At 35.8% G+C, this 20,985-nt stretch overlaps 1 protein-coding gene across 1 annotated transcript in view; it reads left to right on the top strand.

Moving 5' to 3' along the window:
* Nucleotides 1-18,644: 18,644 nt before the first annotated feature.
* LOC142342804 (RNA cytosine-C(5)-methyltransferase NSUN2-like) overlaps nucleotides 18,645-20,985 on the top strand; it is a 46,045-nt gene continuing 43,704 nt past the window's right edge. Inside the window, exons 1-2 of the mRNA XM_075394383.1 lie at nucleotides 18,645-19,017; nucleotides 19,371-19,613. Coding sequence (XP_075250498.1) covers nucleotides 18,671-19,017; nucleotides 19,371-19,613 — 590 coding nt within the window. The 5' untranslated portion in view covers nucleotides 18,645-18,670. The remainder of the gene's footprint in view (nucleotides 19,018-19,370; nucleotides 19,614-20,985) is intronic.

Below are 20,985 nucleotides of genomic sequence, written 5' to 3'. Positions count from 1 at the left end.
TGAGCAAATCACTAGTTTGAAAATCTGCTTACCTCCTTTCGATATTGATCATATAATTTATCAACAATGATCAACAAAGAAACTGCAATGAAATGTATGCAGAGTTTAACAGAATTTTGTTGGCAAAACTCGAGAAAAACGCACCAACAAAGAAATTAATTTCCAATATTAAAAAGACTACTTCATGTAAACCTTATGTGACAAAAGAATTTAAACAGTTAGTTGCCGAGAAACATCGTTACTTCAATGACTACAAATTGACGCAAAGTGGTGAATCATTTTTCTCATTTAAAAAATATCGAAACCTTGTTAGTTAAAAGAAGCACAAAATCAATTTTGAAAGGATTTTTTTAAGAAAATTGAAACCTCAAAAGAGACATGGAAATTCATTGGAAAAAAATTGGGAAGAAAAATAACAGTCCAAACATCAATGAAATGGTCAAAAAACGAGAGACCAGAATTCAGTGTGTAACGCTTTTAACAGAATTTTTAGCGGAATGGCATCTACAGAGGGCAGATTGTTCCATTGATCGCCGAAAAAGTAGAGCGGAAATTTCAAGAGTTCAACTTGAGAGCTTTTGCTTTGAGGGAAATCTATAAAGTTATTGACAATCTAGACAACAAAGCACCAGGGCAGGGATACATCAAGGCTTGGGCTTTGAAATCCGGAAAATATGCTATTGGAACACATCTTCAGGTTATATTTAACGATTGCATTCAAGTGAAAATTTTTTCAACAATTCTTAAGGATGCACACATTACACCATTTTTCAAAAAAGGAGATGTTTCGGCTTTAACTAATTGTCGTGCAACTTCCGTAACACCAACTTTTGCGAAAGTTTTCGAAGGACTTACTTAATCAGTTAGTAGAATATCTTGAAAAATATGCGCTCTTGAACAAAAAAGAATTCGGTTTCCAATCTAGAAAGTCCTCTACTGATGCTGTGCTCTACTTTATTTAGAAAATAATAGAAAATATGGAAGATAACAACGACACAGGTGCTGTGTTCTTGGATCTTGCAAAAGTTTTCAATTCAATTTCACATGAGATCTTAAGAAAGCTGAAATTTTCAAACTCTCAATGAACAATTTTACTTCTCAAATCTTTTCTCGCAAATCGAACACAGTGCGTAAGATTGGGTATTGACTTATCTGATAAAATAACTGTTAATCATGGTGTTGCACAAGGCATTGTGTTAGGACCTCTTTTTTGTTATGTCAACGATTTTTCTGAAAAGCTGGAAAGTGAAAATGATGTTGTTCAACTTGCGGATGACACTAGTGTTATATGCAAATTTGAATGTAATGAAAATATACCGAAAATTGAAAATATATTAGAACAAACAGACAAGAACCTGACTGAGACTCAACTCTTTTTAAATGCTGATAAAACAGAGCTGTTATTCTTTACAGATCACCCTAATTCGGATCCAGAGTTAATTTTTCAAGGTGAAGTTATCAAATCAGCTCATGCTTGTCGTTATCTGGGAGTACAAATTGATTCAAACTTAACCTTTGAAAATCACCTGAACTCAGTTTTAAGTAAAATAGCTAATGCAATTCGTTCTTTGTATCTTGTAAGAATTCAAATTCCTTTGAAGGGAAGAATTGATGTTTTCAAGTCAGTTGTACTCTCTCAACTTTCTTTCAGTGGAGAATTCCTTCAAACTCGTACTGCGAAAAACAAATATCATAAACAGGCAAATTAATTGGGGAATAAAAGTTTGTTTTTTGGACTAATATTTGACCATTCATTGATCTTCTCATTAAGTATGGTATCCTGCCAGCCGAATTGTTTATCTCAAAAGTTAGCCTTATAAAGCTACAAACAGATATAAGACACTGGGAAACATTCAAAAATATTTACTAGTCGCCATAACGCTAGACAGAACAAGAGAACAAATCAAATTATCATCAAAAAGAGAACGAAAACGAAGTGGAGTAACAAATCTTTGATCTTCAAAAGCGTTCAAAAATGCAACAAATTGCCCTCTTCAATAAAAATTTTTAACAGTAAAACTTGCTTTAAAAATGTTCTAAGCGAGTTTTTGCTCGACCAGCACAAAAATGTACCCTTTAATAGAAAAATGGGAGCCTTCAAATCCTATTTTTACCTATGAGAACGAACAGCCACAATTTTAAGATTATTATATTAATAACAATACTGATTATTTTATTTTAACATTTTAAAACAAGTAGATATCTAACCTTAGGGTTATATTCTGAGTAATTTACATGTTTGAACAATAAAAAATGTAAGCCCCCCGTGATGACTCCTTATTCTGACTATAAAACGTGTTGCCTGTTTCATAAATCAGTTATAAGGGAAGATGTCCTTCCATGGACCCCGTTATGCTGCAACCGCTGCTTCAGAAGACAGCTGCTGAAGAGGTGTTATTTTTTGTGCTGCCATTTTATTTTCACTTACAGGCAATAGGTTATTCGTGATTTAGATTATGAGATCTGAGGGGCTGTTGTGTTCAACTGTTGAGTATCAACTGTTGAGTGCTCGAATTATTACCATGTTTTGCTGGAATATGGATGTTCTTTGTTTATATAATATTGTTTCCAGATTAATTTAAGCAGCTGATATTAATTAAAGGGTAATCTCATATTCGAGATTATATCTCTGACTTTTTTATTTGCTCTCGAATGAAGGTCGTAGCAATTATTGTAAACGTGTTTGTCTTTATGCAAATTTTTTTGCTTGACCGATTTTCGCTTTTCTGCTGGAACATCCCTTGACTTCTCAAGTGACTTTTTCACGATTTCGTTCTTCATTTTTGAGTGATCTCTATTGCTCTCACTGTAAGAACCGAACCTGGGACAGAGACTGTTAGTCAGGTGCATAAAGAGGCTAAGAGGGCTTGAAAGTACGCTCGCCCAGAGACGATTTACTGACCTGGGTACTACGCTTTTGAATGCTCCCAAAATAAGTTTGAAGTTCTTATTGTAAACGTGTTTTTTCAGCAAAGTTTTAGCTCTACAGATTCTGCGCTATTCTAGAACATTCATAGCTGTCAACTAAGTTTTTCACGATCTACTTTGTGATTTTTGTGTTATCTCAAATGCTCTCAATCTGAAATATGTTTTTTTAATCGATAAAAGCGATTGTGAGAAAGGGTGATATGTAGTCGTTATAGCACGGTTGGTAGGATGGAGGACTGCTATTCTGAGGGTCGAGGGTTTAAACCCGTGTCGGGTAAACTCCCTTTTGTAGATATGAAAATTTCTAATCAACATCATGCCGCCTGTTCGAGAGCCTTTCTTGCGACGCTGATTTGTTTATGTTCCTGTGTGTGTTTGGGGTATGAAAATGCTAATCCTTCCTATTTATCAAACGCGTGAACTCTAAATTGGGATAAATTGTTTGCATGTTTAAGGGGCCTCTCGAGACGCATGTTTAAGAGCGGCATTGAGCAGCATGGTTAAGCAAACATTTCGAGAGGTCAATGTCCTAAATGGCTCAAAGTAGATGGGTGAGAACCGAACCTGAGACAAAAGACTGTTATTCGGGTGCAGATACCACGAGGCTAAGAGGGCTTGAAGTTATGCTCGCCCAGAGGGAAGATTCAATGTCCTAAGTACTAAGTGTTTTTTAAATGCTCGCGAATTAAGTTTGAAGTTCTCACTGTAAACGTTTGTTTTTCTGCAAAGTTTTAGCTCTACAGATTCTGCGCTATTCTAGAACACTCATAGCTGTCAACTAAGTTTTTCACGATCTACTTTGTGATTTTTGTGTTATCTCAAATGCTCTCAATCTGAAATATGTTTATTTAATCGATAAAAGCGATTGTGAGAAAGGGTGGTATGTAGTCGTTATAGCACGGTTGGTAGGATCGAGGACTGCTATTCTGAGGGTCGAGGGTTTAAACCCGTGTCCGGTAACCTCCAATTTGTAGACATAAAAATTTCTCATCAACGCCATGCCGCCTGTTGTTCGAGAGCAATTCTTGCGACGCTGGGTCGTTTTGTGTTCCTGTGTGTGTGTTTGGGGTTGAAAAATGCTAATCCTTCCTATATATTAAACGCGTAAGCTCTAAAATGAGAGAAAGTTTTTGCGTGTTTAAGGGGTCTGTCGAGGCGCATGTTTAAGAGCCTCATTGAGACGCGTGGTTAAGCGAACATATCGAGAGAGATCAATGACCTAAAAGGCACAAAGTTGATGGGTGAGAACCGAACCTGGGACAAGACTCTTAGTCAGGTGCAGTTACCACGAGGGTAAGAGGACTTGAGAGTATGCTCGCCAAGAGGAAGGATTTACTTTTTTAGTTGCTCCCGAACTGTGAAGTTCTTATTGTAAACGAAATATGTTTATTGAGAAAACTAAAAGCGATTGTGAGAGTTGCTTGTGGTATTTACAGCGCAGTTGGTAAGATGGAGGACTGCTATTCTGAGGATCGTGGGTTCGAATGCGTGTCGGGTACCTTCCCTTTTGTAGATATGAAAATTTCTAATCAACGCCATGTTCCCGTGTGTTTGTGTTTGGGGGATGAAAAATGGCAATTGTTTTCTTTGTAGCAATTCTTCTTTCCATTCGCTTGATCTTTTCTTATTTCTTTGTTTTTTTAAATTTCAAATCTTTGAACGATGGTTTTTCGTAAACCACTGGGATTTTCCAGTTAGTTTTGTTGCCCCTAAACGAATTTTTGAGCGATCATTTTTTCTTTTTCTTTCTGTCTCTCTTTCTATCTCTCTTCGTTTCTCTCCCGCTCTCTGTTTCTCTCTCTCGCTCTGTGTGTGTGTGTGTTTTCCTCTCTCTTTCTTCTCTTTCCTCCGTTCCGTTTCTCTCCCTCTGTTTACTTCTCTATTTTTCTCTTCTCAAATTTAATGATCAAGAAAACCAGTTGAGCAAATAGTCACCCCAAGAACCGGGAGGCGCAAAAAGAGATTACACCAAGAACTTCAACCAGACTGAATTGGAAAAGTCAAACAGTTTTCTCTCCTCAATAGGATAACAACACTTGTTTTGTTTTATAGCTGTTGATTTCGGTTCTATTACCATTATCCATAAAATCGCTCAGGTAAGTTTTGAGCGGTTTTAGTCGTATTGTCTAATCTTCCTCTATTATTTCAAACATCAGTCGCAATTGAGCAAAATCGTTAACATTGCTTCTATCTAACATGTTTTAGGGGTCCTTAATCATGCAACCTAGCGCATAATAATTTCGTTTTGAGCTCTTATTATGCACATTTTTTTGCGCTCATTAAGCATGCGGTATAGCAAAAACAATCGAGTCACAAACGCCATTGTTCAGAAATTTGCTGTAGAAAGAGCAAAGGACAAGTGCAATACGCATAGTTAGCGTAAGTGGTGAGACCCATGGCTGTTAAGCGAGGGGTATGTTTTCGAGCCCGAGTCGGTGCGAAACAGAAACCTGAACTTCTTTTAAACTTGTTATTCGTGTAAATGATTTGCTTGTTATGGTTTTGCGGGCATGCTAGTGTTTTATTAATAGCCGACCTCAGCTTCGCAGCCGACTATTATAGCGCTCATATTTTTTTTTTTACAATTCAGAGAATTTGAATTGTATTGGGGCACTGTCTTTTTTACGACTCTCAAAAGAGTATTGGTGGAGCATCTTTTGTATTGATAATTTAGTATATTTAAAACAGTGTATTTAAAACAGAATGTAAAAGTCATTGCCGCACGTGTTTAGGTCAAACGGCTGAATGAGTTGAAGAGAAAGTAGAGAGAGTGATTTTTTAGTTTTCGAAGCTGTTTTTTTAGTTTTTACATTACTTGTTTCGTTAAAGTGGTTGTTCTAAACCATACTGACAAGTAATTGTTTGTTTGGGAGCATTTCTGACTGTCTCAATAATATAATGAGTTTTATATGATAAATTGAGCTATTTTTGTGCTTTCGCCCTTTTGGACTATTGTTTTAGCGGCTTTTGTACTCTTTTTCAAGTTTTAAGTGTCTGGGCTAAATTGCATGCTTGAAATTAGTATTCATGTGGGCCTTCATGCCCTTTCAATTTTGTTATCATTTGAAGTTGTTTTTAAGAATAGGCCAAATTTTCTGCTCAATTTTGACAGTTTTTTTTCCCTAATTACTGCTATTGCTGCATTTCAAAGTTTTTTTTAATATTCAATTGATTAATTATGGTTAGTTGTAAGATTATTGTTACTAAGTGAAAGCAATTAAATGTTTGATAGCACATATTTCTTATAAAAATCTTAAAGAAAATCTGCAGTTTTTTGTAGTTTTTTCTTGTTTCTCATGTTAAGTGTTTTTCAGTGCGTTCGGGTGTCGTATAGGTGCCCAAAGAATAATCGGGAACTTCTTCTTAAATTGGTTTAAACATCTGTTGAGACTTTAAAAAAGCATCTTTTGAGTCGGTACAGCTGAGAATCTTATTCAAAAATTAAGCAGGTTTCTTAGATGTTGTCCTAGTTTTTCTCCTTTGTCGAACTGTATTGCTTGCTCTGTTTTTGATAGCCTCCTTCATCTCAGCCGGCCCTATAGTTGCCCTGATTTTACCCTCGTCGAATAAAAATTGGTTTTGCTTTAACTTAGTTTAGAGCCTTTCGACATTTCGCGAGAAATCTTCTCTAGGCTAGTTTCATCCTTCTAATTCTTTTCGAAGTGCTTTTAAGCAGCAGTTGTTCAGAAACACCTTCTAGAATCAGCAGAGTCAGTTTCGAAAAACTAATTTTAGCTCACATTTTAAAATATTTAAGTACAAAAATTAATTTTAATTTTTTTTTATTTCAATCCCAATTGGGTTAATGAGAATCACTGGAGATTATTTTTCGGTAAGCTGACGGATGTTTTCTGTCTTATGCAGTTTTATTGAACAAAAGTTTTATTGAGTATTTTTGTTAATGTGTCAAAATTTTTAATGGAGCCGCTACTCATGGAAAATTGTCAAAAATTCATCTTCATTTTTCTTTTCCTGTCTAATTTGTTTTTTCCATTCGTTTTACCAGATTGCAGTTAATACTTTTGCTAGTTTATTAATTGCCCTCTTAGATTTTTATTATTGTAAACGTGTGTGTCTTTTTTATGCAAAGTATTCGGTTGACCGTTTTGACTTCTCGAGTGACTTCTACGCCCTTGACTTTTAGCGTTTCGCGTGATTTTCTAAAATTTTCTCTTATTTGAAGCCCACTATTGAACTTCTTAGTCCCATTTAGGCTTCCCCCGCCCGACTGAAGCAGGCTGCAATTGATTAGAGCTCCCACTAGTCGTTCGAGAGCAATTCTTTCGACGTTTAGTCGTTTATGTTTTAGACTGCAGATCTGCAGCGACACTGCGGCTATTTCTGGAAATCTGCCAGTTATGTTTTTCAGTGTGATTTGTCATTGTTTTACTCTTGAAATAATTTTCACACATTAAACAATCAGTAAACATAGCTGAATGGATCCAGAGAGGGTCGACGAAAATCTAATCTTAACGTATCCCAAGTTTCATTTCAAAGGGTTTTTGTTGAACGTTTAGCTTGAAGATACCGGTAATAGTTTATCTTACGAAAGTAGGAAAAAGTATGAAGAAACGAAGCTTTTGCGAGGTTCAATTTTTCTGGATAATGCTAAACTAAAGATAAAATATTTAATAATTTTCAGGTCACACGCATTTCTAGATATTCTTATGTTCTCAATATTGCAGATTTTCAGCAAAAGTTAATAACGGGAATAGTGATAGCGAATAATTGAATACTGAGCAATACAGCGTCCTTAGTGGGCGATATAAAAATTTTGTTTGGTTGTAGATTTATTGGGCAATGAGCATATCTGATCTAAAGGTTATGCAAAACCATCGAAAAACGGCTATTTTTATTATCTGTTGAAATTATTCACAAAATTAATTTTGAAATGCCGCCTCAGCGCTTCAGTCAATTAATTACTCTATCTTCTCATTAAGATATCAAGTAATCCTGCCTCACTAACAAATCGTTCAAAATAACATGCACTTTTGATTTCTTTATAAGAAAAACATCTTTTTAAATTTTTCTTAAACGAATTTCGTAGCAATTATTGTAAACGTGTTGGTCTTGTTTATGCAAAGTTTTCGCTTGACCGTTTTTTCACATTTCTTCTAGAACATTCCTCCACTTCTCAAGTGACTTTTTCCCACTTTCGTTCTTCATTTTTGAGTGATCTCTATTATTTTCACTCCGAAGTAAACCTTGTTGCTAAAATATAGGTCGATTGCAGCATAGCTAAAAGAAGAGCCTGACAGCCGAGTGGGCAGTGCTTCTGGTGAGGGATCGGGGTTCCGTGGTTCGAAGCTCGGCGTGGTCAACTATTTTTGCACCCATAAAGAAAAATTTATCCAGGCTACAGCCCCTAAATCAAATTGCCTCGCCTGTCCTTCGAGAGCAATTCTGCCGACATTAGTTGGTTTGTTTTATTTTCTGTTCTTATTAAGTGCTCTCAGACGAGTTTTTAGCCGTTTTATTATTCTTGCGGTCTTTTTATGCTATTTTTCGCTTGACCGGTTGTTTGCCTGGCGTTTTCGAATTTTCGTCGTCAAACGGCACAAACAAGTAACGAAGGGCTTTAAGTTCTCTTAGAGCTTTTCGGCTTACTAGACTCTTAAGTATGCGATTCACCGAAACTGTTTTGAGGCATAATTCATGGTGTGAAGGGAGGTGCTTATAGTTTAACCCCCCCCCCCCCTTCAAAAAGGGTGTGCCAATGCGACGCCCTTCAATTTTTTTGTTGCTCCTGGAGAGTATTATGAAAATGCGTTTTTAATGATTGGAAAAAGTTTTGACCGTCCGTTGGGTTTTTACACTTGAAGAAAATTGTGTACTAACAAGATGACTATCGGTTTGTTGGGTGAATTTTACTACCCACAATTTAGACAATAGTCTAATGGTCGGCCATAAAATTGATAAAATCCGGTTGTTACTGGGTTCTGATAGGTGCCCATATGAAAAACATAAGATCTAGCCAATATTTGCCGGATTAAACTTTCAAAAGGTGCCTTTTTTCGAGACGAGTACGGTGACCCTTGAGTTTTTTGCTCAAAAGTGCTGTTTTTATATATCTTCCCGCTGGGAAAAACGCCTTCGAAGGTTCGATTTTGAGATGTACGGAAGTGAAGGAAAACCGCAAAGGCGGAAAAGTTGGGTTCTCTCTCTACCTTTATTCTGTTTCTTAACCATGCCTTGAGGCATGATCACAAGAAATAGATCCTGTTGGCTTTGAAAATTAGCATAACCCAAAAGAATGTTAATAAAAAAAATGTCTTCTTTGGATTGGCGTGATCAGAATAGACTCCTCTTGAAAATTATCTAATTTTTCCGGATTTAATTTCAAACAATCCACCATAAGTTGTTATGTTAGTAATAGAAACAGCTTTCTTTTTTTCTTTTGTTGCTAATCTTTCATGATGGCAAATAGTGGTTTTTCTACTATTTTGCTTTTCAATTAATTGAATTACAATTTATGTTCATTTGCAAATGACAATTACAAGTAAGGGTTTTTTCAACCAATTGAATTGCAATTTATTTTCAATTGTTTTCAAACAAATTTCGCCTTTTTTTGTTCCTGTCGATCTCTTTTAAAACGCAAAACATATTTTTGTTTTTGTTTGCTTTTTATTTTGATTTGTTCTAGTCAATGCTGTTTCTAGAATTCAATTTGCACGTCAGTTTTTAGTCTTATTCAACATGCAAATTTAGGATTATAACCCAAATTTTAAATACTTACATGGTAGACTAATAAAAAGAAGCCGCTTTATCTAATTTTTGATGCTGATACTCACATTTGGCTGTTCGTTTTCAAACGCATCAGTAAGACGTAAAAAGTCCCAAATTTCTTCATTGGTGTATGTTTATGCTGATTGATTGAAAGTTTGCTTTTTCAAGAATTTTTGTGTGTCATATTACCAGGTAAATTAATCCAATTTTGAAATCTCAATTTTACCTGTTGCAGCATTTAAGTTTGTTTTCGCAAAATAGTTTCGCGTTTGTTTTCGCAAAATAGGTTTATCTAGCCTGTGCTAATTATTGCAATTAAATGCTCTCAAACGAAGTTTGCATTCATTATGTTAGACCTAAGTCCTTTTTAAGGCAATTTTTTGCTTGACAGATTTTTCGTACGACGCTTTAAACATTTTGTCCTCAAAAACGGTATAAAGTTGTAAAGCCCGGAGGGCATTAAGTAACTTACACCTTAATAGTCTCTAAGTATGCGGTTCACCAAAACTTTGAGTGAGGAGACATAATTTGATAACTTGTGCAGGGCAGTTCTCAATCAGGTTCTACTTCTTTTCACCCCGATTTATTTAACCCCCTATAATTTAACCCCGTATATATCACCCCTCAGTCATTTAACCCCGCAATTTATTCACCCCGAAATCGGTTTAACACCGAAATCTTTTATCTATTTCGGCATCCAAATGAACAATTAGCAAAGCTAAAGTTCAAAGGACTTAAATAACACAAAACTACTGACCTTCAAGAGTGCGGCATTGAACAGCTTGCGTTTGTTTCAAATCAAAGAATAATGACGAGACTGCTTTTTAGAACAATGCCTTTGATCGAAAAAGAACACTTGACAAGTCTGACCTCTTTTATGTTGCACTTTGATTTGAATCAAAAAAGTTCAAAAACTGTCCTAGTCTAGAAGACAGAAAAACGGGTACTTTTCAAATGAAAGGATGAAAGCTAAATTTTAAAACGTACTTTCTGAGCAGGCATAAATTAGCAATTCAAAACAAAATTCAACCGTGTATTTAACAGAATTTCCAATGAAATCCAGATTGATATTTTTGCTAGCAGCTACGCTGTGCAAGCTTCATATCTAAATGTTGCAAAACTGTGTTCCCAATTAGGGGTCCCATCATAGGGTTAACGCCCGGGATCAAATTCCCTAATGAGTCACGATATGAGGCTTCGACGTAACTCCGTGAGGACGCAAGGAGGGCGCCAACTCAAAAATATTAAGATGGATTTCGAATTTAAATTAACACAAAAACAAACATAATAAAATACACGATAAATACACAACTAAGTCAAACTGGCAATAGCCCTGAAAAAATGGATATCAGTTTCATCCCTGTAAATTTGCATCAAGTTTTGCACTTTCCCTTTCAAATTCTCATACTTCCTCTTTGGGAATTTGTGACCGGATGAGGCATTCAAAAAGTTTAATTTTTGCACCGCAGCGTCTTTTTGTAAATTAGTCAAAAGTTTCCAAATTCCGGGATGGGATCCGCTGAATAAGGCTTGTATCCCATAATGCCAGCCCTCGACAGCATTGGTTGTTCTGGCAATTCCCTCAATGGCTGCGTCTCTTTGATTCCATATTTGTGGGGGGAATGTGGCAGGACGGTTTAATAGTGGACACTTGATATAATTTGTTTGGAACTATAAACAAAGCTCGTCTATTTTCTCAATAACGAAGCTATCCAAATTCTGCTGATCCGCCACATTCGTTATTTCCTCGACAATCAATTCAAAAGATTTTTCTATTTGCTCAATTCTTTCAAAAGCTAGAGCAGGGATCATTTTAAGCGCCAGGGCCACTTCATGATTTTCTGACACCAGCTTTTTTAGTCCAAGTTCTCCAATTTTTCTAACAAAATTTTGAGTTAAATGGAAATAACAGCCCGACAATATTGAAGCTGGATGATGTTTTTGAAAAGCATTAATAGGGGCAATTTCAAAATCCAAGAGAACCTTATCCGGCTTACAATCTGGGGCAAAGGTGTCTAAGGCATCAAGTAATCGGCTGTACGTTCTTTCCGTTTTGTTGGGAAGGAGGGCATATAAACAAGCAGGAGCAATACCGAGAATATATACATGAAGGGTGTATATTTGATAGAAGTTTTTGGGCGATAGTTTAAACGTTCCATCCCCAAGCCAAAACTTGGAGCTTTCGAGAACCGATGTCATATGGCGATCGCCAAAAACTAAAATACGCTCGTCATCTTTTCCGGTGTCATACCGCAAAAACTCTTGAAACTTATCGGGTATATCAAAATGCCGGTCCGATGGCTCATGAACTGACACTGTTGGTATAACCTTTCTTAAGCGCTGCGAGGTTTGTATTAAATTTGGTTTTGACGGCAACGCATACTGGGTCGAAAGAACGTCAGTTACTGGTAAAATTGCGGAAGCTACGGCTGCTGCGGGTGTTAGGTTTTCACTCAGGGCTTTAATCTCTTTTATAACTTTTCGTGTGGCCGGCTTTCCAATCGAAGCACTATGATTGTGCTCACCGTTCACGCGAATGAGTTGGTCATCTTTTGTTAAAGCGGAAACGCGGCACTTGTAACTTTGATATTTTGAGCAATTCCAGGCAGTGGTAAACTTATTTAATCTTTTAACATAAAACTCATGCCCCTCTACAACTAATATTTCTTTGTTTTTTGAAGAAATAGTAAACTCAAAGTCGGCAGTTATCATGCTGAATTCAAAATGCAATAAAACAAGAAATGTTCTTGAGTTACATCCAGTTTTCAATTGCTTTTAATTGCCCCATTAAGGATTAGTTGAGATAACTAATTCGCTAATTGTTATAGTTTTGCATTAAACTATTGTGTCGTTTGCTCTATGTCCCTGACAATTATGATCCATGAATTTACAGATTAAAATCGGGGTGAAATGATTGAGGTGTGAAAAGCATGTTCACACCTCAGTCATTTCACCCCGATTTTAATCTCCATTAATTAAAATAGAAATAATTGAGGCTTAATTATCCTCAATTATAGGAAGCTTAAAATCGGGGTGAAACAATATAGGGGTTAAATAATTGAGGGGTTAAATGATATAGGGGTTAAAAAATCGGGGTTAAAATATAGGGGGTTAAAAGAATAGGGGTGAAAAAACAGGACACCCTCAATCAACCCCCCCCCCCCCCCACACACACACAAACACACACACACACATACACCCACCCACCACCACCATTCTCCCGTCCACCCTCCTCTAGATGGAGATTTTAAACCCCCTCTCGTCCAGCCCTCCCCAGCTGGCTACTAATGAAGCCACCTGATCGACGGTCGTTTGAGAGCAATTCGCTCGACTTCAGTCGGTTATGTCTAAATATTAGTTGTGAAATATTGTCTGTTCCTATGGTTGACGAAACTAACTGTCCTTTACTATAATGAAATAGTGCTGAAACATATCTAAGAGAACATAGCCAATTGAAATGTGTTTTTGATGTTAACCTTCTCCATGAGAATTTCTGATATAATATAAGTTTGACCATTCTAGTTCACTCATTTATGTAAATCTGCGAATAGTAATTCTATAAATTTATGTTTCGGTCAACACTTTGTCCGCACTCAATGCGCAACCTACGCTTGCATTCGACTTCATCTATTCCCCAGTGATGATAATAAATACTGACTGTTTACAAATCTCGTTGCCTGTTTACAATTCTATCGTAGGAAAAGATGCCTTTCTATAGGCCGTGTTTTCCTGTGACTGCTCCGCTGGGACAGTTGCAGTTCATGTAATGCTAATTTTTCATTGATGTCAGTTTTAATTTCCAGGCAGCAGATTTTAGCGTGATCTAGATTATGAGATCTGAGGGGATTCAGTTTCACGTCTACTGGAATATTGGTCGGAGGAGAATTGATCGAAAGCACAACAAATGAGGCAGTAAATCAATAATAGCAGTTTTCAAGTTGAATTGTTAACTAAATAAAATTCACCAGTGCTGGTGACTAAGACATGTCCGGCCTTTATCTTTTATTCGGCTGTGACGGATTCCTATTAAGTAACTCGGGCAGCAGCAAATGTAGCTTTACTTCCCGCAGCCATTAGATTCGATTTACTCGCCTAATTTTGTCAAGCTCGATGCACTGTGGCGGTCAACTGGTGTGTTTAACTGAATGGTTTCTCACTGAGTGGTTCTTATTTGATATCTTCTATGATGCGTTTCTTAATAAACTGAGCTTGTCAAATAGTTGCCTTATAGCCATTGTGAAATTGAAGTATGACCATTTTTCATCAAACTGCCTATTTTCTTTTCCGTTAGACCAGCTTTTTAAAATCTGCTACCGAAAATATTTTTGTTAACATTAAGTAAGAAAAACGAAAGTTCTGACAATGTGTTAGGTATAATTGGAAATGCATTTCAACACTGCGAATCACAAGCGCAAATACAGTGCAAAATCCTAAATAATTCGCTAAAACATTGAAAAATACTATTTGCAGAAGAAATTTGCAAAAGTCATGGTGAAATGGCAGAAATAACACCGAAATTTAACAAATTTACAATACTGCGTACCAAAAAAAGGTGAAAACAATCAACGCAAAAGAGGAGTAAAAACTATGTAAGCTTTTAAAATGAATGGAAGATTCTAAATTAGTATAAAATGTTTTAAAGGGTGTTAAAGGGGTGTTTGTCGTCACTGTTTGGGTCTTTTGTGGTCATCGGACTAAAACGTCCGATTATGTGGCTTTCTCAAACAAGTTTCAACGAATGCCAATTATTACATCTAAAACAGAAATCAAGGAAAGATGATTCCCATTTAAATTAAGAAGCGACATTTCTAATTTGCTTTAATATGTTAAGGAAATTTTTTAGAGATGGCATATAATCAAGTGTTGCGAAAAGAGCTGAATTTTTGCTTTCAAGCAAATTTGGAGCAAAGGATGACATAAGCAACAGCCTGAACACGTGCTTCATCTTTGGAGTAAAATCTCTAAACGCGTCGGTTGATAATTTGTTTTTGCACACTTTGAATCATTCGATATGATCCTTCCCAATTAAACAATGTTATCCAATTAATGTTAACAAGTCATTTCCTTCAAAATCGAAAGATGTTTCCTTGAAAAATTGGACGTACTCAATAGGAGTCAATTTGGTTTTTGGCAAAGAAAGAGAACTCTTGAATCACTCGTAATTTTTTTAATAAGTATCAGAGAGGATTGAGAAAGAAATACCAAGGAGAACGGCAGTGTTCATAGATCGAAAGAAAGCGTTTCAAAGTGTCAAACAGCATTTTACTAGAGAAACTGGAATTCGTAAGAATGAGAGATCACATACAGAAAATCTTTTAAAATCTTATTAGACTGACAGGCAGCATTGCGTAGTGTAGCGATCGACGATCCAGTCTTCTAAAAGTAATATATGGTGTGCCATAAGGGTCAGTACTGTGCTCTAAAAAGAAAAAGTAAAAAAAGAAATCATAGGCTACCTCAGAAGTGATCAAAAAACAAAAGGTCGACTCTGTAAAAGCATTACATATTTTTGAGCTAATCAACAAACTAATTGAAATACTAAGAAAAAAACATGCAATCAGTTTTTTATGGGCGTATAACGGAAAAAGAAATGCAACTATTCAGACAAAAATAATAAAATCGCGAGTGCTGAAACTAACTAACGCGGCAAGTGGTCTAGGCCCTAAAAGAATTGGTGTTAGACTTCGAAAATCTATAAACTTCAAACTGGAATTCGGGCCGGGATATATTAAAAAAATGCAAAACGAGGTAATTTTTTCAGAATATTTTTTGAGAAAGCTGTTTTGTCAATAACGAAGATATCTCCACTCTTTTTTACTGATTTACCCTGGTATTTTCTCCATATTCGAATGTTAAAATTCTCCAATAAACTTTAGTGCTGCTACTTGGCATCATGCGACTAGGACCGTAAGGATACAGATCTCAAATCCGTAGAAATAACTGGTCACACTTGAATCAGTACAGAAGGAAATGGCTATATGGCAACAAGATGTATTCTAAAGACTATAAGTAGTTGTCAAATAAATGCTCGGAGATCTTTAGATTTTTTAAGCTTAACTGCAGAGCACATATTGATAACGCGAAAAAATTGCTATTAATTGTGGAATTGTTTTGAAATTGAATCATTATGGTCCGAAAACTGCTCCACATCACTTCTAAGAGTCAAATATTATATATGGCTGGTGTAATTATACTCTTAGGTCTATTGCAGAAATGAATAAAAATTCTCATTATCAGTTTGTTTGTTGAAAATACAAATCTTACTTCGAGAAATTTAGGGTCTTAGCTGTTCACCAATTTGTTTAAAAGTTTCAAAATTTATATGCAGACCGGCACGTATCTTTATTCACGATCCGTCGAATCCTGGCCCGCTAATTTGACAACAAAGAAATTGGAATGCTAATTAATATTTCCAAAGTGTATACAAGTGTAGAAGTTACTTGATACAGAGGTTCAGAGCTAGTTGATCTTTTCATGGAAGATAATATTCTACCATAAAACTGATCAACTTTCAGATTCTTGTTTTATTAAATTGATGAAAATGATCGGGGATAATTTTATGTCAACGGAGATTCAGTTGATGCAAAGTTTTCTCTTAATAAATTGTTCTCAAATTTACCTCTCCATCAAAATTGTTTAATTTCTTAGAAAGTCACACAATGCTATCATCTTCAGTGTTGAGCTTTCTCTAGGATTGCGAACAAAATGCAAAAATTCTGTTAACTTCGTCTGTCGAAGATTTAGATGTTCTGTTATAAAAAATTGAACATTATTTTTGTGGGAAATTGACGTTTTTAAACGAATATTACCACTTGCAGCTTTCTGATATTTAGCCCTAACAGTTGTTTCTCTCTGCCCGTTGGTTTTTAATTTTGTTAATTTTGACTTTTTTGGCTTAAAATTTTCATATTTTTAAAATATTTTTGTCTAATTTGTTGCAACCGTTTTGCATCGAGTTTGAATAGGATAGTTGGGAATTGGATGTGAAAACGCAAAGTGACGAGTTGTCTTGCTATTCCAAACTTATAAGGCTAAGAACTTCGTTTCGGATAGGCGATTTTCGTTAGGTTAGTTTGAACCGACCCATACCAACAGAGTCAAACAAGTGGTTTTAGTGAAAGCCCATAAAATTTAAATTGCTTTTTCAAGAGACATCAGATTGTTTTCCTCTGGGATAACTAAGCCTGGGATTTTTTTCTTGCCTTTTCAACGCATATGTAAGTGAAATGTAATGGCGAAATAAAATAGATCTTTTAGATGAGCTGGAGAGTGAGGAACTTATGCCTGACACATTTATTTTGTTTAACCCCGTTTGACCAATCTATATAATGGTATGATGAATGAAGAGATTTCAACAAAGTAAGTTTTTTTTAAGTTGAGTTTTCAGGATTTCTTTGTGATTGCGTAGACTTTGTGTTAAGTATGTTTTTTTGTTTTGGTTTTCAGTAGAAGAATAATCAATCTTGTGCTATAATTCCCAAAACTAATATTGTGGAAGATTTTGACTTTGATGAGAAAATGGCAATTTAGGTTTGTTTTTTAATAAATTTGTTTTAAATTGCAAATGAATGCTGCACAAAAAGTTGGTTTGGTTCAAAAATCTTAGGTGTTAAAATTAGTCAAACTTCGGTTTGAATGGGTGATGTTATATTTGAAACAGAAATAAAGGTAGCTAAAAGACGTGAATACTTTGAAAAGACTCTTTAAGCCTTCAATTGGTTGATTCTGGTTAGTTACACTGCGAACCTTCTCAATTCAGCCGAATCAAATTAGTCTTCTTAATTGATTGGTTTTCAAAGACTAGCGATGTAAATGGGAGAAAATTCACACATTTTATAGCCGATTTTTTGGTCTAATCATCTAATTTTCTTTTAATTATTTTAAACACTGACCGATTACTGATAATTACACAATGGTAACAATAAGTTACGCGCAGCACAATTGTTTTTGGCACCCTGTAAGCCTTATTTTGCTCAAAAGTGATTTGCGCTTAGGTGGGAAGAAAGGCGTGAGATTTTAAAGTTCTCATTTTCTCGTCTTACACAGAAAATATGGTTTAGCTGCTTTGTCCTTTTGCTGTTTGCCACTCTGTTGCGATGCGAAATGCCCAATTGTTCGGGTAAAAAACATGGCAACTTAGCTTGAAATCAAGATCAAATACACCGTATAAATAGAAACTACAGCAAAAAAGGACAAGCTCAAGGCCTCGATTTCAGCGAAGGAACAGATTTCTTGTCGAAAAACAAAAGGTTGGGTTTGAACAGGCAATCACTCATATTTGGGGGTGGTACAATACAATCAGCTGGGCGGATACTGTATGTTAGATGATTAAACAAGCTAGAGGTTCTAGTTTATTTGGAAAATTATGAAAAAAGTGCAATTTGAAAATCTTATTTTTCAACACGATGATGCTCCTGTGCATAAAGCAAAGACCATTTTCTTCAAAAAAGAGCGGGAGGTAGTAAAATCACCAGCAAATAGTCCCGATCAGAGAATCCAATAGAACACATTTTTGGGCAATTGCGAAGCAACAATTACAAAACAGACAGTTCTTCATGCAAAATTGGGAAGAAGTGTCGAAAATCTGACTCAGATGTTAGCAATTTGCTGGAAAACTTTAGAAACGTTCTTCTAGATATTTAAAAATCTAGGAACCTAATTACCCGTTACTAGAGAATTGATTTCACCTCAAAATGTAGTTGATGTTTGTTGCGTTTTTAAAAGTCTCTAGTTGTACCATAGCAACTTTAAGTACCATATAAGTCAAAGAACATCGAAACGACAAATAATAATTATGGCGACGAATCAATACTTGAGCAATTATTCATTGCTGTTGACTTTGAATTATGCTTATTGCAAAAGAGCAATCTGACTTATCTCTAATCCTTTAAATTTTTATACTTATGGATGTGCGAGGTATGGAGAATCATCTCCGGTTCTGCTCGAGTTACCGTTTTAATATTTGTTTATAATTCCAGTCGTATCTCTCCTTTATAATTTCCGCTTTCAGATCAAGATGGGTAAAAAACGCAAACCTTTTAAGAAGCCGGACCCTCAAGCGCATCTTTTGGAACCCTCGAACTGGCAAGAAATTGTGAAGGAAAGCACATTTTTCGCTCAATATTACTGCAATCAAAAGATAGTCCCGGAGGTGGACTGGACAAAATTTTTGGACACATTGAAGGAAATGTTGCCACTTTCATATCGGTTTATTGGAAGTAGTAGCAAAGCCAGTTTGTTGTCGAAACGCATGATGCATGATTTTATCAAAGGATTGCCAGAAAATATTCCGAGGCCGTTTCAAACGACTTGGTACCCTGACCAGATGTCGTGGCAGCATCACATTAGTCGCAGCGAAATAAGGTAATTCAAGTTTTTCAGGTTAAAGAAGTGTGAATGCAACTATATTCTTACATTATTGAATCCTCATACTGAAGACAATGCTTTATTATCGCTATGATCCTTGATATTAGTATATCAAGTATTGTATTTGTGTTCGAATTTGGGAAGCTGTTTCTGGTTATTTGAATTTGATATCTTTTGATAGCATTTCAAATTCTTATGTGCAAATTTACCTATCGTATATCTATGCTTGGTACATTTATTTTGAAGGGAAGTATGAACAAACTTCAGATTCAGTTGTTGCATGGCTAATTGCTGCAACCCAAAATCATAAAATCTTGGTTAACATGAAATTGAAAATATTCTTGCAACAGGAGTAACGAGCTGCTGAAAGAGTATCATAAATTCCTGCTGGCCGAAGCTGATTGTGGAAACCTTGTACGACAGGAGCTAGTGAGCCAAATTCCTCCTTTGCTCTTGGATGTGCAGCCGCACCATTACGTTCTGGACATGTGTGCCAGTCCTGGATCAAAAACTAGCCAGTTGATTGATTTGATACACAAGGAGTCCAGGGATCCATCTGGGTTGATTGTAGCTAACGATGCCAGCAATCCGAGGTGCAAACATATTAACTATTGTAACAAGGAGGCTCTGTAATGTCTGTCAAAATGATTCCACTCCGCTCATCCACAATATTGGTTTTTTCTACCAATTGAAGCGGCAATAGAGTGCCTTCAAAATTAAAACTTAGTTAAATTTTGATAGAATCTTAAAAAAGTAAAGGCCTGTATTAAAAAAGGGGGGTTAACATCGGTGCCATCAAATTTTTATTTCACTAGAAAGAACACTAGAACAAACGAAACGACTGACGTGAAATAAACTCTGATGTAATTTTGTTAAGCAGAAAAAAATCAAGTTTGCAATTATTATTTACCAAACAACTAAAAATGAGATCCGGAAATCGAACTTCATACCGTTTTCAAACAATCTAATTCCCTACCAGTTGTGTAACTTCATTATTATCAAGCTTGCTTGACCTCTATTTAATTTCGATCTAATTTTATGGTCTAAGTTTAGATTTATAAATGAATGCAGAAGTCAATAAAATGACCTCTGAACTCACTTAAAATTTAATTTGTGAATGCATAATCAGATCAAATGTAGATAGAGGTCACCCAAGCTAGATAATCACGCGACAAGTCATGCGCGGGGTAAGTCAATTTTTAAGTCAAGATCCCGTTTAAAATTGATCCGTTTAAAAAAACCAGAAAAACTTGAACGATAGGCTCAGAGCACAGGAACGGTACTCAAGGAAAGATAGCGTTTTAATCGTTAACCCCCCATTTGATAGTCGAAGTGTACAGGACGTTACCCTCGAAACATTGAATTTTTTTGATAAATTTCTTGGAGTGTACCTGGGGAGACCCAGCATCAAAGCTTGCCATATTGTACCGGGTCAACTGAAGTAGAACAATATGCCTACTGTTATTTGCAAGTTCATCTACTTTGCTGACCAAAAAGAAATTTTTAAGAAAAGACGAGCCTTACGAAACAAGAAAAACGCAATCAATGGAAACAACATCTACATAAACGAGCCGCTCCCTGAATGTGAGGCTCAAATCAAAGGAGAGGCTACGAAACGCAACTTAATTAGAACAACACACAATTGCGTTGTTTCAGTGCTCGTTGCAAACAACGAACAAAAACCTCAATTCGTTCGGGTGAACGAATTAGAAGAATTAGACAAGCTTACAACCATTAAAAGCGTAATGTTCAGGACGATGATGTAGACATAAGATCTCCCGCTGCCAAACGACAAAAATAGTAAAATAAGATGAGAACTAGAAAACAAAATTTGAATCAAAATATTTGTTCTTGATTTATGTTAAAATGTGCTTTCTGTTTCCATAACTCAAAAATTCCCATCAGGTTCAACCGGAAGAGCAATTTTATCTTTTTATTAGGATTCTAAAAATTAGTATTATTATT

Source organism: Convolutriloba macropyga, chromosome 7, assembly GCF_964194025.1.
Source record: "Convolutriloba macropyga chromosome 7, txConMacr16.3, whole genome shotgun sequence".
NCBI classification, from domain to species: Eukaryota; Metazoa; Xenacoelomorpha; order Acoela; family Convolutidae; genus Convolutriloba; species Convolutriloba macropyga.
This window is presented reverse-complemented; position numbering and strand designations above follow the sequence as displayed.